This window comes from Rattus rattus, chromosome 11 (genome assembly GCF_011064425.1).
Source record: "Rattus rattus isolate New Zealand chromosome 11, Rrattus_CSIRO_v1, whole genome shotgun sequence".
Taxonomy (NCBI): domain Eukaryota; kingdom Metazoa; phylum Chordata; class Mammalia; order Rodentia; family Muridae; genus Rattus; species Rattus rattus.
This window is the reverse complement of record NC_046164.1, coordinates 72,821,329-72,845,875: the sequence shown is the minus strand read 5'-3', so window position 1 is coordinate 72,845,875 and position 24,547 is coordinate 72,821,329. Positions and strand designations below refer to the sequence as shown.

Genomic DNA, 24,547 nt, shown 5'->3' with positions numbered 1-24,547 from the left:
GTGGAGGTTCACAGATGTGCAATGCCATGGGAACCCAAGACAGTGACCTCTCCAGAGACTTGGTCCTACTCTAGATGCAGGGCTTAGCCTGGGCCTCAGCAGTCCTCAGGAAATGCCATGCTGACCCGGAGCAGCAGATGACTCAAATGCACACTGTGCCTGCCCGCCCTTGTGGGGCCTTTGGTTTCACAGCTCCTGTATTCTGACAGTTTAATTGTCATTTGTGTTTTGATTAAAGCTTCACCAGAGTCACCTTTACATTAGATTATTTCAACTAATATTGTCAGTACCTGAGGCACTAGAGGCTACCATGGGGAGAGGGGGTAAGGGGGATGTAAATTCCTGAATAGGTTATCCATAAGCTCATGGTGTAACTTATACACATGATTGTCCTTGATGTGTTAAATTTGGAATTAACCATTTCTTTGATTGATCCGAGTTGTGGCGTTTCTAACCCTCCGGCTGGGTAACTGATCCCCTCCCCTGCCCCCATCTTCTTTGCTTGGTATAGTATCTTCTCTAGATTGTTTTCATGCTGCTCGAGTCTCACAGGAAAGGACACAAGAAGAGAAGAGCTTCAGGGCCCCCTGTAGGTGGTGACAGCCGCCGCCAGGGTTATGTGATAACTTAAAAAAAGAAAATCTGTTCAACTATCCTGAAATGTTCCGTGTAGGAGAAGCCAGAGTCACAGGCCCACGGCTGCACTCGAAATAGAGCCAGCCCTGTGCCCTGGGGACCTTGCTGTCAGCTTATTTCTCATCCCGAGATGCTTGGTGAGCAGGCTGGTTCCTGAGCCTGGGACTCAGGGGGCCCCCTGGTCACCAGGGTCACTTGGCACCGCCGTTCCTCGAGCAAAGAAGAGTTAAAATATTATACTTATTTTTAATCAGGGAGACTTTTTAAAAACACGAAGATGGTCTATTATATAATGAACTCCTTGTTCCCATCCCCCCCTGCCCGGAGGTCTCATCCGTACTCCCAAGCTGTGCCTCCTGTGCCTCCTGTGACTTGAAGCAAATCTCAGACATGTTAACTCTTGTTGACAGATGCTTCCGTATGTGTCTTTTCATGTTTAATTTTGAGTGATTCTCCCTCACCAGCCCTGTGTGCATGGTACACCGTGTGTTTTATGTCTAAAAGGTAACAGTAGCCTTGTAAAGTTGTTGTACATCCTGTAAATATTAAATTTCATCACCGCTTTATCATTTTTATTTTTTCCATTTTCCCATGTGTGGTGTGCATTGTGGGTATATGCACATTTGCGTGTGTGTGTGTGTGTGTGTGTGCGCGCGCGTACGCATGTGACGGCTGATGTCAGGAACCAGCCTTAATGGCTTTCTACCATTACTTGAGCAGGGCTAAGCCCAGAGCTCACGTTGACATAGCTAGCTAGCCTCGGTGGCCAGTGTGCTTGGGGGATGCCCTTGTCTGCCTCCATGAAGCTGGGATTATGTGAATTCTGGGGCTCTGCACTCCAGTCCTCAGTCTTTCGTAGCAAGTGGTTTAGTGGCTGGGCCATCTCCCCAGCCCCCAATTTTATTTATTTTTACAATTCCTAAATAGGGTCCACACACTTGCAGTTCATTACTGCTTATCTTCAAATTTGTACTCGATACCCTTTAAAATTGAAAATAGACTTTAAAAAATTTATTTTTATTTATATGAGTACACTGTAGCTGTCGTCAGACACACCAGAAGAGAGCATTGGATCCCATTACAAATGGTTGGGAGCCACCATGTGGTTGCTGGGAATTGAACCCAGGTCCTCTGGAAGAGCAGCCAGTGCTCTTATCCGCTGAGCCATCTCTCCAGCCCCAAGGGATGTACTTTCAATTTAATATAATTTTAGATTTGGAGGAAAGTTAGAGAAATAACGGGAAGCACTCCCGTGCCTTTCAGTTCCCAAATGGCTAATATGCTGCTTGCCTTATGCCTGGGTTGTTTTTACATGTATTACTACTTAAGAGTAAGGACACAGTGGGGCTCATTCTCCCTCCCTCCTTCCCTCCCTCCCTCCTTCCTTCCAAGACAAGTTCTGACTATGCAGTCTGTGCTGGCTCTGAATTTCTGACCCTCCTTCCTCAGCTTCCTGAGGGCTGGGATCACAGCCTGCATCCTTGTGTGGGGCCCTGTTGTTATTTACTCTTTCTGTGTATATTTTTAGAAGCTGGGTCATCCTCTTCAGCTACAGCACAAGGTGAGACACAGTGCTCCAACTACCCCACAGGCCAACTGCGTCCCCGCCCTGCACCAGGGTCCTGAGGAGGCACAGGATCCAGAGCATGACCCTACAGTGTGCTTTAATTTTAAGCAGATCCATTTTTTCCTGTTTCTCTATCCTTCCCGATTTTGACATCTGCGGTAACTACCTCATTACAATGGAGATCTGCCTTGAGTCTACATGATCTGTGGTCACATCCTCTACCTGTGGAGAGGCTTGGGGTCTTGCCCTTTACGTGACTGATGGCCACAAATCTATGGGGGGCTGCGGGCTTGTGATGGGCCTGGTTTCTTGGGAGACAGGAAAAATGCCTACCGTCCCTTTCAGGGTCTCTGGGTTTCAAGCCTCCTCAACTGGGAACCAGGGTGCCTTTCACTGTCCCACAGGGGTTCCAGTAGCTGTCTCCTGTAGTCTTGCATCCCCAGGCAGCAAATAAAACTGGTCTAGACCCCCACATTGGTGAACTTCTGCCAGGCTTCTGCCATCAAAAGGGCAAAGGTAAATAGGGGTCTCCCACAGGTGATGCCTCTTTAGGGAATGCACATCCTACTGCCCTACCCCCGCCCCCAGCCCAGCCCAGCCCAGAGCCTTCTTTCTCCCTCATGGGTGGCAATGTCCCACGAGTCAAGTCCTGCCGCCAGCTGGCACAGGTTGAAAGTGAGGTTGGGCTACCAGGTGTTGAGGGGTTTGGAGGGCATCAGGGAGGCGACCTCATCTCCAGTTCCAGCAGAAACCACAGCCCAGGTTGGACAGACAGGCACATGGGGGCTGCTTGGGATGGGGGAAGGAATCAAAATCCAGAGGCACCACCAAGCAGACGTGATCAGGGCCGAGGGATCTTGGATTTGAGTGGATTGTCCCGCTTCTGTACCAACCAGTGGGGGTCCATGGGGAGCAGGGTGTCTGTGGGTTTCACATGGGTACAGCAATACCATCCATGTTGAGGACGTGGTTAACAGCACCAGGAAGGGTCCCTTCCACCAGAGTTCCAGCAACTGGGCCCGATTCCTCCTGATGTAGACCCAGTCACCAGGCTGGAAACAGTGAGGGGTCTGTGTCATTCCTGGAGCATAAGGCATGTAGTTGGTCCAAATCTCGTGTTGTATTGGCTGAAGGGCTTGGAGCCTCAAGAGGAGGTTCCTGTCAGTGAGTTGGGATACCTCCAGGGAGGGCCCAGTGGACACCAAGGGTGTTGGGGTACCAAACAGGATCTCAAAAGGGGTCAGGTTAAAATGGTAGGGGGTGTTCCAGGCTTGGAACAGGGCCAGGGGAAGGAGCACCACCCAGTCAGTGCCAGTCTCCAAGGACAATTTAGTTAAGGTCTCTTTTAGGGTTCTGTTCATTCTCTCTACCTGCCTTGAGCTCTGGGGCTGTGGGGTCTCTTGCCTTCTCCATGTGTTTAGATTGGGTCCTGCGTGTTTTGGCAGGAAGGCCACACAACACAGTGCTGTGTCCTCCTCAGTGCACCCCGTCTGGAGGCACGTGACACTGACTTCCCGTTCTATTATTAGCGGGCAACCTTTATCACTCGGCCAGGATGGTGCTTGGCAGGTTTCTCTGCTGCAGGCTTAATGAGTTTTATGATTTTCAATTGCTAAGTAATTAGTGTTTCTTTTTTAAAGGTTTAGATTTTTTTAAAATCAAATATATGCTGTGCGTCCGTGTGAGTGTGTGCTACATATATACGGGTACTGCAAGTGTCAGATGCCCTACCGTTGGAGTCACAGGCAGCTGCCAGCCCTGTAGGTGCTGGGAGCCAAACTTGCACCCTCCGGAAGAGCAGCACGGACTCTTAATTGCTTTTGGTTCTGCTTCCCACAGGACTCAGGGCCTGGCCACTTGGGAGGTGTAACTTGGGGTTCCCTGGGCCTGCAATGAGGCCAGAGTCTCTTCTCTGACCCTTGGACATCCAGGCACTGCTGAGAGTCACAGAAGATCCTAGAACGGAGTCAGGGGACCTGCAGGCTGAGGACAGTGTCGAGCCTGGGGCCTGGGAGGGGGGAGCTTAGCTCAGTGGCGATCGTCCTCAGCTTGGCAGCGGTTGTCTGGGAGCTCGGATAGGCCTTGTACGGGAGATTGTGGCTCTGTGGCCTAAGGCCTTTTCCATGTTCCCCATGGTGGTGGCAGTTGAAAGAGACCGTCCATGTTTATCTATGTCACTTATTGACTGTTCATTGTGGAAAATGGGTGCGTGCCTTACCGAACCGACTTCTCAGGGTGAACCCGAAATTACCTTTTGCAGGGAGGAATGTCTGGGAAGGGAAGCTTATTGGCTAAGCCCTCTAGGTACCCCATTAGCATGGAGAATCGTGTTCTGGGCCACAGGTCACATTTCCTTATGTGGGCGTGTGGCACGTGTTCCAGGACAGGAATCTGAAAGGGAGAGGGGAGTCACCTAAGTCTCAGGTGTGTGCCCACTGAGTCTCCAGGTCTCAACCCGCTCTACCCGCCAGGCTTCCCTTCGTGGTTTTACTGTCCCACAACTGCTGAGCTGTCTCTTCAGCCCAGTAGGTATTTTCATAAGCAGACACATCGAGGCTGTGTGAACTCCCATTCCTTGACGAACTTTTCATCAAAGGTATTAGGACCCATTGCTTTCATGACTGCCGATGTGTGACTTTTTCCAGTTAGCACCACCCCATCCACATGTCTCAGCAGCCATTGTCCTGTGTCCTACAGTCATTTATTTATCTATTAATTTATATGTCAGCACGAGTCTGTGGATTCAAGTTTATTATGTATTTTGATGTGCACATGCCCAGCCTTGCCTGAAGGATGTTTACATTTTTTGCAATGTTATTATTACTATTTTTTATGTATGGATATTTTTGCCTGGATGTATGCCTATGCCCCACATATACGCCTGGTGCCTGTGGAAACCAGCAGAGGCCATCAGATGGTTGTGAGCTACCCCATGGGTGCTAGGAATGGAACCCAGGTCCTCTGGAAGAGCAGCCAGTGCTCTTAATCGCTGAGCCACCTCTCCAGCTCCATCAGGGAACCTTTTGTTACAAATATTGGTAATTTCCTCGATTTCTATTACGGCTTCTACAATGGTTACTACCCAATCACTGTTTTCACAGTTAATAGTGGAGATAAGTGTGTAAACCCAGATCCCCCTTTCCAGCCATTTGGTTCCCTAATGCTATAGTTTATTCACTGTTAATTAAATACATGAGTTGAATCTCCAAGAGAACTCTATACATGGAGTTAGAATTTGATATAGGTTTAGCAGTGATGGGAGAAGCCCAGAGTGAGGGAGTTGCCTGGGTAACGAGATAGTCCCACTGGTCTGCTGGATGGGGCCTGCGGGAGGGAAATGCCTAGACAGAAGGACTCTATGCTGGCAGAGAGGCTAGCACACAGGGCGGGGGGAACACAGGACAGGGGAACACAGGGCAGGGGAGCACAGGCGGGGGAACAACATATAGGTAAAGGGAAGCGCCTGTGTACGGGGCACACACAGGGTGCACACATGACCAGGAAACCGGCAGGCTGCGGTAGAAGCAGCTGGGGGTAGGGGGTGAGCTCACGGAGGACTGAAAACACCTGGAGCAGGGTCTATTGAAAGAGAAAAGGTAGGCAGGGGATGGGGCCGCAGATGGAGCACGGCTGCAGAATGCTCACCAGGTTTTGAATGTTTAGAAAATGTAGCCCAGGCAGTCTGCCTGATTCGGCTTCTCGCCATGTCTTCTCGCAAGACTTTCAGAATCAAGCGACTCCTGGCCAAGAAACAAAAGCAAGATCGTCCTATTCCTCAGTGGATGTGGATGAAAACTGGTAACAAAATCAGGTACAACTCTAAGAGGAGAGACACTGGAGGAGAACCAAGCTGGGTCCGTGAGGATCCACACACTGGCAAGTCTGAGGGTTTATACTGAATTGTGGTCATCGATCAGTCCTACCGGATGGAGTTCTACGTCTTTAACCTGGTGACTTGCTGGCGTCTAAATTAGGTTGTTTTTCCAGCAATAAAATTTAGAACCTTTCAAAAAAAGAAAAAAGGAAGAACAAGAAAATGCAGTTCAGAAAAGAATTGTCTAGGACAGGCCATGGGGTGCACAGGGAAGTGAGGAAACTGTGAGTGCTTCTAGGTGAGGTTCCTATGGCCTGGTGCAGGGTCAGGCAGGGCAGCTGGGGCAGGATAAATGAATCTGAGACCGCAAGGGGCATGTGGGGAGGGCTTGGATTCAGCCTATGGAAGCTCAGGGCTGAGGTTCAACCCAGCTTATAATGATGATAATGTGGAATGGCATTGTGGGTTCTTTTTTTTAATTGGCAAACAGAAGACATCCAGCTCACTCACATTCTAGTTAGTGAGACATCTCCGTGAGAATCAGGCAGCTGAAACATCGGCCTGCTAGTCTGTGGCAGGCTTCTGACCTGATCTCCAGCAGTGCAGAACTGTCACCAGGCCGTAATGGTCCTCTAGTACCTCAGTGGAGCCACAAAGGTGGGTCTGATGGATGCTCACTGAGTGGTACTGATGCAGTGAACTGAGGTGCCTGGGTCTGTTCCCCTGCAACTGTGTAATACCCCAAGCATTGGTTCACCCCACCCTTGTATCATTTTGAAGCCCTCACCCTGAGCCGAGTAGGAACAGGGCTGTGTCTCATGGAACTTGGGGCTTAGCTTGCAAATAGTAGATACAGTCTATCGCTAGATAAAATGAAATATTGTTTCTGGATACCTATTCTGGTGTTCTCCATCAAAAGATGCCTGATCCAGTGACCAAGAGACATGTGTTATTCAGTTTTCTCATTTCTGCAATGAAATGCCTGACAGCCGCAGCTCTCATCTTGGCTCATGGTTCTGGAGGGTTTGGTTCTGTCTACTTGGGCAGAACATCAGAGCAGTGAGTGTGGTGGAAGACAGCGGCTCACCATGAAGAAGGGGGAGAGGGAAGGCCAGCACTTGGCTGGTCTTCTTTGCCTGCCTCCTTTGATCCATCTGGGTCTCCAGCCTGTCCACACTCAGGATGGGTGTCCCTCAGCGTCACACCAGAGGTGGGTCTCGCCAGCCTACCAGGTGGCTCTAAATTAAGCTTGTTGGGCTATCACATACTACAATCCTAGCTCTGCTCTGAGGCCAACCAGTTGTACAGGCTAGAAGTAGGTTTATCTTTTCACTGGACTCTGCCTTTTCTGTAAAGTGGGGTCGTTTCTAACAGGTACCTTCCCTTTGGGCACACGTGATAAATGCATGGTGCTAAACAATGTCTGCATCGCCCACTCTGAGGGCAGTGTGAGGATGTGTTGGCAGTCCCCTGGAGTGGAGGTGCTGTGGGGAGGTAAAATGCATTGATGAAATGCTGTGCCCTATGCATGGTGTCTGTCATGCCCCGGGAACTAATTTCCCACGGTGAGCTTCCGGAACCGGAGACTGCCTCGCAGGCGCCCTGTTACACCCTCATTAAAACGTGCACATATTTGGAGTGTCCTTGTAGTTTGGCCCTCATTTAGCATTTCTCAAGGGAGACTTTAAATGGCAAAAAAAATGAGGCCAGGCAAAATGAACTAGGTCAAGTCTCATCTAAGTGGCGGCTTCTGTTTGCTTGCACCACGTGGCAATGACAGCTGCATCCAGGGAGCTCTGATGGATTTGGAGAATAAATGGTGGCTATGGGGAGACAAGTCTGTGGACGTCTGTGGTCAAAGCTGATGGTGGACTCGCAGCTCTGTTCCGTGGGGCCTCCGTGTTTTACTGTCTACTACATACAGCCTCTATATATGGAACAGAGAAAAGTATTTTGCCTGGTAGATGTGCGTGTGTGTTCATGTGTGTGCATTTGTGTGTGCATGTGTGAGCACATGCATGCATTCATGTATGCACGTGTGCAGAAGTCAGAGGAAAACTTCTCAGGAATCTGTTTTCTCCTTCTATGGTAAAATCCAGGGACCCTATTCCAGTTGTTGGGTTTGCTTGGTAAATAAACGCCTTTACCCACTGAGCTGCCTCACTGGCTCTGGCTTTCAAATCTTTCCACTTTTAAATTGGGTTGCTTTCCAGTAAGGAGGCTCCTCAAAAAATTAAAAGTGAAATGTCTCTCTATATGATCCAGTGATCCCAATCTTGGGTATTCATCCAAAAGAATTAGAGGTAGAACTTCAGAATAATGTTAGCACTCCTGTGTTCAGTATTATTCAGAGCAGCCAAAACCCAGGAAATAACCTGTATCCATCAGCAAATGAAGGCTTAAAAAGAGGATGTATATACACAGAATGGAATGTCGTTCAGCCTTACAAAGGAAGGGATTCCTACCATCTGTGCCAGTCATAAATAATAAACCTGGAGTGAAATAAGCCAGTCACTGGAAGATACACACTGCATGATTCCACTTGCAAAAGATATCTTAACTAGTTGAGCCAACCAGAGCAAAGATTAAAACTGGTTGGCAAGGGCTGGGGACAGACATTAGCCAACAGGTCTAAGATTTCAGGCGCACAAGAAGAATGGGTGCTGGTCCCTGCTGCACAGCCCTACCTGTCAGTGATGACGCTGGGTTGCACACATAAATATGCATTGAGGATAGATTCCGTGTCAGGTTCTCATGTTAAACCCTTGAAGAGGCTGGCTGGAGAGATGGCTCAGAGGTTAAGAGCACTGGCTGCTCTTCCAGAGGACCTGGGTTCCTTTCTTAGCATCCACGTGGTGGCTCACAGGCATTCATAACTCCAGTTCCAAAGGATCCAGCATCCTCTTCTGGCCACTGTAGAGGGCAGGCATGTGCATGGTACATAGACATATCTGTAGACAGCACACACACACACACACACACACACACACACACACACTTAAAATCAACTTTAAAGCCTTGAAGTTAGAGAGATCCATCTCATACTGGTTTTAGTTACCCCTCTGTTCCTTTTTTATTTTCTTATTGTGAGTTTTTTTGAGCTAGGGCTTCAAGTGGCCCAGGCTAGCCTGGAACTCCTGTGACTTTGAGCACCAACTCCCCCTGCTGGCTGCTGGGTTGAAGGCATGTGCTACCATACTCTGTGTGTGTGTGTGTGTGTGTGTGTGTGTGTGTGTGTGTGTGTGTGTGTGTGTGTCTGTCTGTCTGTCTGTCTGTCTGTCTCTAGTTCTTAAATTGTATAGACTCATTATAACTCTGTCCCTCAGCTGGTGGCCTCTGCTTCCCCGGCATGCTTCTGTATCTACTATAGATTAAGACACCTCTATGATATGTTAGGCTGTGCGCGCCAGGAGTCCAGGATCCAGAACGATCAGCACGGGGCCTTTGGAGGCTCTGAGCTGTCAGTTGCCTTTCAGCCCAGCAGCAGAACTTGGCAGTACCATCTGCACGGCACTGGTTTCATGAGCATGAAAGATGCGAGATGGAGGGTATCACAGGGCATTGTGCCATTGTGCCATGTTCCCAGAGAGCTGTTGTGTGCACTGGGGTTTGAATCTCTGGGGAAAGCTACGGACAAATTGCAGTGGAGACCCCAGCATGATAGACCCAGAGGGTGTCGACCAGGGAGAGCTGCAGACGTGGAGTTGAGTTGACCCAAGAGTGAGACTACTGTGCTGCAGGCAGCAGAAGAGGAAAGAAAGGGCTACCCGAAACTTTGGGAGCCCAGAGGATTCTGCCGTGAGCTGAGGATGCCGGACAAGACGCTGTAGAATGCTGTGTTTGCCCTGCCCGGTTTCAGTCCTGCTTTAATCTGACCACCCTTGCTGTCTTCCGGTTCTTCCCTCCTGGAACGGGACTGTCTATCCCGTGTAATCAGACACTGCAGGGTGTGACTTGCATTTGACTGTACAAAGTGCCACACCTGAAGAGTTTGCTCTGACTCTCAGACGAGACCTGGACTTTTAAATAACGTTGGGATCGCTAGGTTGTGAGGACTTTTGAAGTCGGACTGAATGCATTTTGTATGACGAGACAACAGTGAGCCCTATGGGGAAGGGGAAAATGCTATGGCTTAAGAGCAATGTGCCTGGTTGTCATGTTCACGAGGGTTAGAGATGTGATGGCTAATATTGTCACCTGGACACGATTGAGAATCACCTAGGAGAAAGTCCACTGGGCGTGCCTGGGAGAGCTTGTCATGATTAGGTTAATTGAGGAGGATAGACTCACCCTAGAGGTGAGCAGCACCGGTCAGTGGACTGGGGTCCAGGACTGAAAAAGGAGAAAAGCAGGTAGGGCTTGTGCTTCCTACTGCAGACGCATTGTGACCAGCTGCCTCGGCCTCCTGCTGCCGTGATACCCTCAGACTATGAGCCAAGGGAACCCCTCCCCCTCCAGTTACTTTTGCCAAGTACTTTATCCCAGCAGCGAGAAGAGAAACTAGACAGGCGCTGTGCTCCCTTCTACTGCCCACGGAGGTCTCCTTACTTCCGAGGATTTTTTAAAAAGCTTTTTACTGATTTGTTGTGAGTTTCATGTCATACAGCCCAGTACTGCTGATCTCCTCAAACTCTCATATTCACCCTACGCCCCTGCAGCCTCCTCCTACAAATGAAACACACACACACACACACACACACACACACACACACAATGACAACAACAACAAGCATAGAAAACATCTCACTGTGGAAGCTGTAGTGTGTCACAATGTCCCACAGTAAACCCCTCTGTCCGCAATCTTCACTTGCTAATGTTCGTTGCAGTGAGTCACTGGTCTGGTTCTAGATCTCTGGCTCTGTGACACCATCAATATCAGATCTTCATCAGGACTCCTCCCCATTATCCTGTTGTTGCCCTGTGTCATGGAGATCCTGCAGCTTTAGAACAGCCCTGTAGCTGGGCCTGGGTGGTAGCTGATCTAATCGGCCTGTCTGCTCTCCCGCATCCGCACCACCAGGGGGAGCTCTCCAGCACTGCTCTGACTAGGCCGGCTGTGGTGGTTTGAATATGCTTGGCTCAAGGAGTAACACTATGAGGAGGTGTGGTCTTGTTGGAGGAAGTGTAACACTGTGGGGGTGGGCTTTGAGATCCTCCTCCTGGCTGCCTTTGGATCAAGATAAAGAACTGGTGGAACCTTCTCCAGCACCGTGTCTGCCTGCGTGCTGCCATGCTTCCTGCTGTGATGGTAATGGACTGAACCTCTGAAACTGTAAGCCAGCCCAAATTAAATGTTGCCCTTTATAAGAGTTGTCTTGGTCATGGTGTCTCTTCACAGCAACAGAAACCCTTACTAAGACACCATCCAATGCCACCACTGGCAGAAGGCAGGGTCTGTTCAGGAGTCCGCTCTCCCAAGTGCTGTAGCCTGTGAGGGTCTGGGCCAGCTCTCCTGCTCTCACACCTCGGGTCTGGCTTACCTGTATCCCCTCCACCAGGGCCAGCTGTCCTGTGCTGCCCAGACGAGGTGCAGGGCCTCCTCTCCTGAGTATTACAGTCACTGAGGGGGCAGGGCTAGATCTCCCACTGTCCTGACCCCTGGGCCAGCTCTCCTGGCTACTGCAGGTGGCAAGAGAAGGGTGGGGAGGACATCATCCTTGCAACCATGGCACCTCCATGCCAGACAAGTGGCAGGCCAGCTTAACCAGGATCAGCCCTACTGTGCCCAGGTGAGGTGCAGAGCCTGCTCTCCCAAGTGCTGCAGCTGGTGAGGGGCAGGATCAGTTCACCCGATCTCTTGATGCTGGAGCCAGCTGGTACAAATGCTTATAGTTAGTGAGGTAGTGCTGGCAGGAGCATCCACTTAAACCCAGGCTACCTCATGACTTATCAGCAGCAGGGTGAGCTCTCCCATGCTCTCACCCTCAGAGCCGGCTCACCTGTACCCCCACCCCTAGGGTCAGCTCCTCTGTGCTATCCAGGTGACAGCAGGGCCTGCTCTTCTGAATATTCCAGCTGGCAAGGGGCAGGTCTAGCTCTCCCAAGCTTATGACCCTCTGAGCAGCCTTCTGACTGCTGGAGGTGGCAAGGGGCAGCTGGGGGGGGGACCTCTGTGCCTGTACCACCACATGGCATACAAGTGGCAGTATTGGCTCTTCTATACTCACGTCCTCGGGCCGGTTCACCCATGCTCTTGCCACCAGGGCCAGCTCTCCACAGCACCACATCCAGTGAGAGGTGGGGTCAGTTATCATAGCCGCTGGACATCCATGTGGTCCCCAGCAGATATCCCAACCAGGGACATCCCAATGTTCTCTAGTGGTCATATGAGGCAAGAACATCGACACTGACCATTCTGCTGCATAGCCCAGACCTAGACAGGGCCCTCAGCAGCAGCTCAGGCTGGGACCCCACCGTGGCCCCAGGTGGCAGGGCTGGACACCCACACCAGGCTCCTCCTGTCCACCCTGAGTCTCCAGTTCCATCTCTCTTCATAATGCTCAAGCTGTTCCCCTTCCCTTTCTTGTCCATCTGTCCAGCACATACTCGCACATAGTGGTGGCTCCTGCTGCAGGCTGGCCACGTGGCCCCTGGGTGACATCCTCCATCCGTGCTGCCTAGTGTGGTGGCAAGCGGGTGTCTGCGGGCTGGAGGGCAGGTTTGTGGGTGGCATGGCAACCAGCAGGTCTCTGTCTTCCTCCTCCCGAGTTGCCTGCCTGGATTTGATTTGATTTTTATGAGTCCTAGGCATAAGGCAGCTTTGGCCACCAAGCCAGACACTGAGCTAGGATGAACAAAGGCCGCCATCTTCTCTGCCCCTGACTGAGATAAGAACACCACCCACAGGGCATCTCTCAGCCCACTGCTGGGGGCATCTGAGTGTTTTTGAAAGCGCTTTTTTTAAAAAAAGCATAACATTTAGTCAATGAGATAGGCAAAGTATAAGGCTTTACTTTATACACAATGAATTGTTATAATATATAATCAACATTCTCTGTCAGACCAGCCAGTGCTCTTAACCACTGAGCTATCCCTGCAGCTCTTAGATAATGCTTAATTACTTGAGTAGTATTTTAGTACTTATTTTGGGGCACCGGCAGTCGAACCAGGGTTTCGCACACGCTTTGCCCTCGGTGGTATGCCATCTGTACGCCTACCTCCTCACCAGATAGGATGTTCTTTGAGGCCAGTCTGTTTTCTCGCATATCTCCTTTTTATAGGTGCATTCAGGATGGCATTACTGAGTCACCACTTGGCAGGTAGGTTGGGTGGGAATGAACAAGTGAGTCACAGCCTGTTACAGCCGGCCTAGAGAGAAGAACATAAGTCAGGATGTCTGGATTCAATAAGCTACCTTTCCATTCTCTTTTCCTTTAAAAAAAATTATTTACTTGTTTTTTTTTTTTAATTTATTTATTATGTATACATCATACAGCTCTCTGCCTGCATGTATGCCTGCAGACCAGGAGAGGGCACCAGATCTCATTACAGATGGTTGTGAGCCACCATGTGGTTGCTGGAATTTGAACTCAGGACCTCTGGAAGAGCAGTCAGTGCCCTTAACCATTGAGCCATCTCTCCAGCCCCTATTTACTTGTTTTTAAAATGAGAACTCTGTCTGCATGTAAACCTACAGACTGGAAGAAGGCAACAGGTCCCTTTATAGATAGTTGTGAGCCAACATGCGGTTGGTGAGGATTGAACTTAGGACCTCTGGAAGAACAGCCAGTGCTCTTAACCACTGAGCCATCTTACCAGCCCCAACTCCTTTTTCTTACCCTGCATTTCTCTTGTGAAGTTAACTGTTGGTAGCTGCAGTATCAGAGCCATAAGCAAGAGGGCGCCACATCACAGCCAGCTATAGACACTATAGTACATGTGTCTGCCTGCCACACGGACTTTTCTAGAAAACACACAATGAGAAAACATACTATTGAGCTGTCTGTAGAGGGAGAGTTTTGTGTCCTGTTCCCTTTTATCTCCTGCTCCACTGTGACATTTAAATGAGGGACAACTTGGTGTGAGTTAAGGCATCAACAAGAGGCAGGAAGGCAGAGGCTGAAGAAAGGTTAGGAAACAGAGCCCATTGCTGGCCCAGTACAGTCTCATCTTGTGCTTCTCAGACCTGCTCGTACCCTCCCCATAGACTAAGCTCCATTATACCATGGAGACCTCTGTTTCCCCAAGAAAACTAAAGGCCGTCATCTCTTCCTCAAGCAGGACGTGCCAACAGTTCATTCAGTGACAAAGGCCACTCCCGTTGGTGGCCAGTTACCTGGAAGAAGAGAGGAAGAAGTTTGAGAAAGAAGCATGTCCACAGTGGTGTAGCCATTCATCCATCCTCTCGGGCTTCCTCTATGCCCACTCTGGAACTCTCTCTCAGCACTCCCGGTTCTAGTGAGAAGCCCAGGGAGACCTCCCGGTTCTAGTGGAGACATTGTTCTTCCATGCTCACTTGGGCACTAGCCTTACTCCTCACAAGAATTAGGATCAATTGTCTGGCAGGATCGTCGCTTTCGTGCTGGACACTGGCACAAAGCTGTGGGAGATGTTCAGGTTACGGTAGCCTCGGACCCAGCAGCTTGATTGTGTCCTCTGATGTCTCACTTTGGAATTTAAGCCTCTAACCCCCTCGAGGGCAAGAATCAGGAGATGTGAAACATAAACCTGTGTCTGAGTGATGTGTTTCGTTGCTGTGATAAAATATCCTGACTTGAGCAACTGAAGGGAGAAAGGGTTTCTTTTTTCTTTTTTTAAAGATTTATTTATTATATATGAGTACACTGTAGCTGTCTTCAGACACACCAGAAGAGGGCATCAGATCCCATTACAGATGGTTGTGAGCCACCATGTGGTTGCTGGGATTTGAACTCAGGACCTCTGGAAGAGCAGTCAGTGCTCTTAACCGCTGAGCCATCTCTCCAGCCCGGAAGGGTTTCTTTTGGCTCAGGAGCCAGGAGAAATATTCACGACAGGCAAGGCATGGCAACAAGGGCAAGGCTGGTCACATGGCATCTGTAGCCAGGAAGCAGAGGCAGATGAAAGCTGGTGTGTAGCCAGCCTTTTCCTTTTACCCAGTCTAGGACCCCAGCCCACTGACTGCTGCTGCCCACTTTCAGGATGGACCATCCTCTTTAACTTAGTCCAGATTGCCCCTCCTCCGCACGGACTCGATGATAACCCTCAAGGTTAAAATCACTATCACCATCACACCCTGAAGGGGTGTCTATGTGGCTCGAGGAATGGCAGCCTAGATGGGATACTTAGGAGGGACCTGCAGGGTTGGCAAAAGCTCTCTGAGGTGACCCAGAAGGTCTGTGTCCCTACACATAGGTCCATCACTAGTGTTGCATTTTGAATACGAAAAAACACACAGACCTATGTTTGGACATGAACATGATGACTCCAGGAAATCATGTTTTGGGAAATCAGGGAAAATTTTGGAGGTGGGACCTAACTTGAGGAAATAGCTCACTGGAGGAGGAACTTAGACCCTTTCCCTGCTTCCTGGCTTCCATGAAGTAAGCCATTATGCACAGTCACACTCTCCTCACAAGGCAGACCAACATCCCTGAAACTGTAGCCGAAATAGATCCTTCCTCTTCAAGGTTTTGTGCCAGGAGTTTGGTTACGGCAATGTAGAAATGATTAAAGCAGAAACTGGGGTTAGAGAAGTGGGGGTGGGGCTCTCCTGACTAACCTGAGTGTGTGGTTCTTTGGCGACGGCGCTGGTTTGGAGGAGGAATTTGGAGGAGGAATTTGGAAAAGTTTAGGGAAGCTAAAGGAAGCTGAGAATTTGGTAAGCAGAGCTTAATAAGCAGCTATGGGAACTTGGAACGCCAAAGCATCCATAAATATGTGGGCCCAAGCAAGTAAACTTTTAGATGACAACAAGAATTCTCCTGGAAATAGGGCCTGAGGCAATTCGTGTTTCATTCTTGCCTGAAACATTGAGTAAGGCTAAATGGGCTAGTTAATTTGATGAGGAAAATGCCTAGTCAGGGTAGCTTTCAGGTGATGGCATGGACGTCATCGGCTGCTTTTAGCCAAGCTTACAGTGAGAATCAGGATCGGAAAGCAGAGTGGAAAGGTTGGGAATCCGTTCAGTTCGTTCCAGAAGAGGGGCACATTCAACGCTGTAGACAAGGAGGGTTTGCTTGTTCAATGTCATGAAAAAGAAGCCAAGTATTCTGCACGGGAACAATGAGAGAGATGCCTTCAGAGAACCTCAATGGTTGGTTAGATCCAACCTATGGCAGGATCAAGAGAACCAAGGTTCTAGCTCATTGGCTTTGAGAGATGCAGACCACAGTGTACATAGTCACATAGGTATTTTCCTATGTTAATGAAACCTAGGCACCCGGGGGCTGCTGTGGTCCACAGGGACCTGCTCGAGTCACTATCATCCATCCTGGCTATGTAGGCATATAGAATGCAAGATTTACAAGGTCATGGATCCCACCAGAATTTCAAGGGGAGGCACGGGAGGCTAGTCAGAACGAGGCAGGATCGCGTTCTGGGTAAGCATCCCTGAGACTGCTGTGAAGCATGACGCTCATGAAGCTGTGAACCCCTGAACTGCAGTGGAGAATCCAAGACACGGAGTTGCCAAAAATGGATCTTTAGGAAAGCTGCAGCCAGTGAATAGGAGTAGGCGGGGCCTCCCAAGCTTGCCGGTGCTTATACCAGGCCACCAGATACCCTAGACTGGATGTGGATTTATGACGTGTAGAGTTTGCCCTGCCGAGTTTTGGTCTTGTGTTGGTCTCAGTCCTGTTTTGGACTCCCTGATCTCTCCCTTTGGAATGGTAATGCTTTCCCTGCACCGGTTATCTTGGGCATATGTGACTTTCCTTTTCATTTTGCAGAGCATCACAGCTTAGAGATTTGACCTTAGACTTTTGACTTAGACTATAGGACAGTTGGAGAGGGATTGGATGTATTTTGCATTGTGACATGATCGTGAGCCCTTAGGAGCTGGGGTGGAATATTATGGTTTAAATACAAAATGTCCCTCATACTCGTATTTGAATGCTTGGTCCTCAGTCCGTGGTACTATTCTGGGGTCATGCTTACCTGGAGGAAGTAGATCATTGGGGCACACCCCAAAGGATCCCTAGGTTCCTAGATCCCTGTCCTTTCTCTGACGATGGCCACCATGCCCTACTCTCTGATGTCCTCTCTGCCATGATGGACTGACAGTTACAAAATAGTGACTGACTTAAATTTTTCTTCTGTCACATCTATCTTGGCCATCCTGTCAAACTACAAGAGGAGTAAGTAGAACATTTACACTAGGTGGTGCTTGTGGCATAAGAAATGTCACATTGGTGGTTACAGGCTCTGACAGCTGCTATCCTGTCAAAAGTCACTACTGAGGGTCAACAAAGGGCACATAGTAGGTGATGGCCTCAAGTCAGCCAAGGGCACCTAGTAGGTGATGGCCGCTGTAACTTGTCATGCAGCTCTGTCACCTGTTCTTGTCCCTGTCTGCTCTGAATGTATCAGATAGTCAACAAAATTCTCGACCCAAGCTCCCTACAAGAGGTGCGAAGCTCTGTTTTGGTGAGTGTTGGTTGCTGTGACCGGGCACCTATGCCATGGCCTGCTTGTGGGACTCAGCCCACGGTAGCTGCCCAGGACTGGTAAGAAAGACAACCCTGGACTGTTTGACACTTACATGAAGCCCCACTGAGAGCGCAGGGAGTTCCCAAGAGGCTTACCGGCTCCAGCAGGCTGAGCTGAACATTATCCCACCAGCTAGGCTTTTGAGAAGCTCTGGAACATTCCTTGACATCTCAACCAGGATTTTCTTTTTCTTTTTCTTTTTTAAATGTACTTATTGTTGGTTTGCATGTCAGTCAGAGACAGGGTCTCATGTAGTTCAGGATGGTCCAAACTTGCTATGTAACCTAGACTGTGCCTTGAATGGCTGAACCTCCTACCTTGGTCTCCCAAATGCTAAAATTACAAAGCTCTGTTTCAACACACCCAGCTTTCAACTCTGATCCTATAGGTTTGTAAAAGTTACATTTACTTACTCTCCTCCCCCCCCCGTGTGTGTGTGTGTGTGTGTGTGTGTGTGTGTGTGTGTGTGTGTGTGTGTCTCCTTGTGGAGGTCAGAGGACAATTTTCAGGAGTCAGTTCTCTCCTCCCATCATAGAGGTCCCAGGATGGAACTCAGGTCATCGGGCTTAGCAGCAAAGCCCTTATCAACGAGACATCCTAATGACGTCACTTGAGCCAGGATTTTTAAAGAGAGAAACAAAGCGATTTATAAGCCCCGCGGGCAGAACTGCTGCTGCTACAGCCCCTGAGACCTGGGTCTGTTCTCACAGTTTAGGTTCTCTTCAGGACTGCATTCGAAGCCACTGGAATGAAATAAACAGGATAAAAATAAACTCCACTACTGCCACAGAGTGGATTAAACACGGAACACCTAGATGGAGGAGGAGAGCTAAGTCCCAAGGCCAGAGTCTCAGCAAGCTGTGGGAATCTGAGAGGCCGTTGGCCCCAGATTTATATGGCCTGCTACACAGTTCTTCCAAATAATAAAATAAGAAATAAACTGAAAAACCAAAGACCTTGATATAAAAAGATAACAATTCATTATGACTAAGGATCAGTTTATTTGCGTGCTAGGTAACTAGCAAAGCTGATTTTTCCTATCTTTTCTAATATTAAGGCTAGGAGCCATTTTGGCTTTGGGTATAAGAGTATAAGTCCCTAATGTTCCCTCCAGTTCTATGTTTGGCCTTTTCCTGCTTCTCCGCCTCTCCAGCGCTCTGGTACCATGATCCTGGAACTTTTCCAGTTGTCTGAAAGCCGTGTGAATTCTCCTGGTTTTACAAGCTTCTCTTGTGCCTAGAGCATAGTCTGTGTCCCTTTGCTTTTCTCGCCTAGCAGGAGTGCTGTTGGTGGTTAGACACCTGAATAGCCTCGAGCCTAAAATTAAATCTAAGACTCCAGGCTTGTGGCAGACACCCCCGGCTCTGCCACACCGGTAAGTGGAACACCTTTCCTCTGGTGTCGGCATCCTCGAGCCAGGCCTTGCTTCTGCTCCATGTCATTTTCTGAAAGGGGCATGTCCAGAGCAGACCGGAATCTAGAAAGGGAAAGCATCCTTCAAATAAGAGAGGATTGTTTGTTGGATGTGGTGATGGCCGCTGTCTACTTGACAGAATCTAGGATTACTTGCAGAAGGGCTCTGGAAACTTATGTGAAATATTATCTGAATTAGGTTCATTGCTGTAGGAAATAATTATCGTAATTACAGTGGGCATCATCATCAGGGCTCGTAGACCCTGACTGTTTTTTTTTTTTTTTCTTTTTTTCGGAGCTGGGGACCGAACCCAGGGCCTTGCGCTTGCTAGGCAAGCGCTCTACCACTGAGCTAAATCCCCAACCCCCCTGACTGTTTAAGTCGCGTGCACACACTTGTTTATTGCTTTCTGCCCTGTCATGGCCGCTTGGGGGTCTCTGGTGACTGACTCATGTTTTAGGTCCTGTCCCCAGGGTCTCATATTGTTGGCACAGGACCAACAGCTGTACTGCACTTATTCCCTCTTTTATGAAGGCTATAAACTTGTTCAATATGCAGGGTCTAAAGGTCAACAATAGCAGAACACTTAGGGATCTTAACAAGGTGAATGAGGATGGTTAGCCAAGGGGACGAGTTAAACCAAGCTTCAAACCAGCCCTGACTGTCCTCTCTCTTCCGTTTGGCTAGCCCTTCTCTCGTCTTGGCTGTCCTATCACAATGATCAGCTGCTGCTATACCTGATCAGCTGGACTATACCTTTAACTTGGGGCCAAAGCAAGCCTTAAAGTGTCTTCATGGGTTGTTTTATCACAGCCACACAGAAGAAGCTAACACGGAAGCTGGTGCTGGAGGAGGGGCTGTCGCTGTGGTGAACCTGACCATGTGGCTTTCAGGCCTTGGAGACGGTTCTGTAGGAGGAATGTGGGAGCCCTTGGATCTTTGGTCTAGAAAAGCCACCAAGTGCCACAAGCAGAGGCTGATGGGAAATTCTGGTAGAGCTTAGAAGAGCAGAGGCTGATGGGAAATTCTGGTAGAGCTTAGAAGAGCACAGAGAGAAATGGAGCTTTCAAAGAACAAAGATTCTATCTGGATTGGGATAAGAGCCATACATGTATTTTTGCCAAGAATCTGGTTTTTTTACTCTGTCCATGTCTTAAGAACCTGAGTGGAGGAATTCAAATGGGCTAATTTGTTTGTCAGAAGAAATTTCAGGACAGGAGAGCATTCGTGCTGGTGCCTGTTAAAGACCGGAGTCTCGAGAATCCTCCAGTGGTGTACTGGGACGATAGGGAAGGAGTCTTAGGGGCAAAACTCCATCTCTTGCATCTAAATTCATTTAAATAAAGACAGCCTAAGCTGACCGGGTTCCCTGCTCCTCAGAAGCAACTGCCTAAGAAAGTGTTTTCCCAGCATCAGCCAATACAACTGTGGTCCAGGGAGAGTGTCCAGGGAGTTGGTGGGAGAGCGTTTCAGGAGCATCTATGGCATTGCTGGTAATGAAGGCATGAGAGATGCAAGATTGGGGGATAGGAGGTCGTGGAGAGCAGCAGAGGCCAGGCCCTGTGTGGCAGGGTTGGTGTCCATGCCAAAAGACCCTGAGGATCATGGGACAGCTGGCAAGGAAAACCGCTGGCATAGGCTGGGGTTTGGTTAATTCCAGATATAGTCAAGTTGACACACAACCAAGAACGAACACCGTGGCAGGAAATTGCCAGGTGAGCTCATCTCCCCATGGCAGTATTAGGTGCTCACCAACTGTTTTCCCCTTTGCAACGCCCTCTGTGGAAAGATCCGGGGCTCTTATATGGGGTTCTGGATTTCCTTCAAGTGTTTAAGGGAGTGAGTGAGGTAAGTCCACTTATGATAGTCATATCTCAGTTAGATGCGGGGTCCAGTTAGAAATAATACCCCTTCAGTTATCCTGGTACTGTTAGATCCATGATCTTGTCACCAGTGACATAAAGTAGCATCATGTCAGCCCTGCCATTGCCTTGAGTGACAATGACAGGTGTGCCTTTGCTCTCTGGCTGTCTTGGTGGGACAGAAGGAGTCTCAAGGACGACACCATTCCCAGGTTACCTCAAAGTGGGAGGTACCAAGGTCCTCCCTTTGAGCTCTGGGGCTCCAATCTCTTCGCTAGTAGCAACGTCTTTCTCTTTGCTTCCAAGATTTAGTAGGGGAGAGCCTGGCATGAAGCTGCAGACCCCCTTTGACTGTTGGCTCTTCTCCACTTCCTAATGTCCTCAAGCGCTCAGACCTTAGCAGGCATGGCACAGTATAGCCTCCTACCCCTCCCCATGGTGGGCAGATGTGGCCCATGGCAGTACAGCGTTCTCTCCCACTGGTGATCCCAGGGTGTCTCCCAGCTCTCCAGGAATGAGCTGAGGATTGACCTCGAGAGTTTCTTTAGTCTGGAACTATTGTATTCAGGAGCCTGACCTCATACCGTCTCTTGATCCCCACAGAAACCAGGGTGAAATGGCCCACACCTGCCGTGGAACCATCAACCTGGCCTCCGCGCACTTCGAAACAGAGGACTCTTGTGGAATCTTGCTATGCAACGGGGCAAGGACCTACCACCTCAAGGCCAGCTCAGAGGTGGACCGGCAGCAATGGATCACCGTTCTGGAGTTGGCCAAGGCCAAGGCTATCCGTGTGATGAACACTCAGTCAGGTAGTGATGGTTCAGCACAGGGTGTGTGTATGTGTGTGTGTGTGTGTGTGTGTGTGTGTGTGTGTGTGTGTGGTGTCATGGTAGTCTAGAGGAACTAGGAATCAAAAACATTTGGGAACAGCCATGACCAGGAAATCCAAGGTAGTGTGGTCCAATTCAGAAGGCCTAACGTCTGTGTGTTCCCTTTCCACTCGGTTGGACGCACCGTCTTCAGTGAGGAAGCTATTTGGCCAAGGTATTTGTGGGTAGCTGGCAGTCCTGGGGATGGGAGTGTTTGCTGTGCCAGGGGCTGTGTGTGCCTTTTTTCTTTTTTCTTTTTAAAGCAGAGTGGTTATGAGGATTTCGGTAGATGCTTCAAATATTGGGTGATCCAAACCCAGAAACAGGGCTATAGGGTGGGGTCCACAATGGTGCACTGTGCCTCAGACTGGTTGTTTCCCCGACTGATCAAACTGTGGGTAGTGAGGAGAGTTGCCCAGAGATGCTGCCCTGGCCAGGTAGGACACCAATTCCGATGGCCCAGCAAAGTCCTCATATGATCTATAAGCCAATAGTTCAAAAGCCTGTGGATAAAACCCATGTTTGACTCCTGATCCTAGCTACCTATCTTGGTCTCTCACTGGAGGTCACCAGAGGTACTGGAGATGATCATCTTTATGCCCTAGTGGGCACTTATTTAAAATGCAACACCCCACTGCCCATTTCTGTTTACCTATTTATCCTAACTGTGTCCCCTGTTAGTACATAAAAACACTGCCTTTTGTCTTAGTCAGGGTTTCTATTACTGCACAAAACATCACGGCCAAGAAGCAAGTTGGGGAGGAAAGGGTTTATTCAGCTTACATTTCCACATTGCTGTTCATCACCAAAGGAAGTCAGGACTGGAACTCAAGTAGGTCAGGAAGCAGGGGCTGATGCAGAGGCCATGGAGAGGGGTGTTACTTACTGGCTTGCTTCCCCTGGCTTGCTCAGCCTGCTTTCTTCTACCCACAATAGGCCCTCCCACCCTTGATCACTAATTGAGAAAATGTCTTATAGCTGGATCTCATGAAGACATTTCCTCAAGGGAGGCTCCTTTCTCTGTGATAACTCCAGCTTGTGTCAAGTTGACGCACAAAACCAGCCAGTATACCTTTGTCTTTACAATATGGTTTTTCATTGTATGGAGGTACCATAGTTCATTTAGCCTATTGTCTGAGAATGGGCCATTAGGCTGTTGTCTTAAGATTTATTTATTTCATTGGTGTGAGTATTTTGAACAGACCATTGTGCATTGTGGTGTGTGTGTGTGTGTGTGTGTGTGTGTGTGTGTGTGTGTGTCAGCATCCAGAAGAAGGTACCAGATGCTCTGAGACAGGAGCTACGGACAATTGTAAGCCTTTATGTAGGTGAGGGGAACCAAACTCAGGTCTTCTGAAAACAGCAAGTGCTCTTAACTTCTGAGCCCTCCCTGCTATTTTTCTGTGACGCACAGTGGTCTAGGGAGCCCCCTGCAGGTGCATATGTGCAAATCCAGCACAGCAGTGGCGGAGGCTCTTGAGGGCAGCTCCTTCATGAGCCACACTAGATTATCAAAGCCGCTGTAGAGAGACAACCGAAAGAGAGGCCTTCCCTGAGCCTGGGCAGAACAATGTTTATTCACTGCTAGGGGGCATGTTTGTTACGCCTTCTAGGTGTGCAGAAGGCCAAAATGTCTCCAGGAGAAAAGGGAACCAGTCCCTCCTAGGGGTGGAAATGACTTCCATAGTCTGCAAGGGAATCTGGGAAGTGTAGTCTTTTAACAGGAAAGTAGCAGGCCCTGAGGACCCTGAGGACCCTGAGGACCCTGTGGGAAGCAACTGTGGTGAAAGATGGGTTTGGTCTCAGCCATGCCCTCAGAGCCAGGGAACCTGAGGCTCACAGCTCTGTGAACGAGTGACTCCAAGAGCTTCGTTGTTGGCAATATTTACGTGTGAGTGTATGTCCGTCCGTCCGTATGGTTTATGCATAGGTGCATGAGTGCCACTGTGTGCATGTGGAGTTCAGAGGACACCTTGAAGAGTCACCTTGTGGGTTCCCAGGATGGGAGGAACTCAGCTAAAGTGCTACCACCTGCTGGGCCTGTGAAGCCATTCTTATTCAAACTACCCTGTTCCATCCCCTGCCCGCCATGGGCTTGTAGCCTTATCTTAGTGCAAAAGGCATTCACTCTGACTTCAGAAGTCTCTGTAGTCTATCGCAGTCTCTACACTGTTTAAAAGTCCAAAGTCCAAAGTCTCTTCGGAGACACCCTGTAAAATAAAATAAAAACAAAAACAAAAAAGCAAAAAGCAAATTACGTACTTCCAACATACAGTGCCACAGGGTGTACATTCTTATCCCAATAGGGGACATAGTGAGGAAATACTGAACCAAAACAGGACTAAAACCCAACATGGCAAACTCCTGTAGATCCATGTCTGATGTCAGGGGCTTAGGTGTCTCTGCCCTTCCAGCTTTGCTGTCTGCAACACATTTCTCTCTCTCAGGCTGGTTCCACTTCCTCTGTGCAGCTCTCCTTGGCCAATACCCCGCATCCCTGTCAAATGTCTCCAGTACAACCTGGGCGTCATTTCCACAGCTTCCTGCAATGGCCCCTCCATGCTTTCATGCAGGGTCCCTCCTGACACACAGCTTTCCTCAGTGACTTTCCTTTTTTTTTTTTTTTTTTTATTAACTTGAATATTTCATATATACATTTCGAGTGTTATTCCCTTTCCCGGTTTCCCGGCAAACATCCCCTTCCCCCCTCCCCTTCCTTATGGTTGTTCCCCCCCACCCTCCCCCATTGCCGCC

The 24,547-nt window shown here is 49.2% G+C and overlaps 1 protein-coding gene and 1 non-coding gene across 2 annotated transcripts in view; one reads left to right on the top strand and one right to left on the bottom strand.

Moving 5' to 3' along the window:
- The window catches only part of LOC116912131 (oxysterol-binding protein 2-like), a 41,653-nt gene extending 19,336 nt beyond the window's left edge, over nt 1-22,317 (top strand). The window contains exon 2 of the mRNA XM_032916041.1: nt 21,525-22,317. Coding sequence (XP_032771932.1) covers nt 21,525-21,822 — 298 coding nt within the window. The 3' untranslated portion in view covers nt 21,823-22,317. The remainder of the gene's footprint in view (nt 1-21,524) is intronic.
- LOC116912971 lies at nt 12,752-12,891 on the bottom strand. The gene has a single exon (XR_004389537.1). It is a non-coding gene; the product is annotated as a small nucleolar RNA SNORA48 (small nucleolar RNA).
- Nucleotides 22,318-24,547: the final 2,230 nt, after the last annotated feature.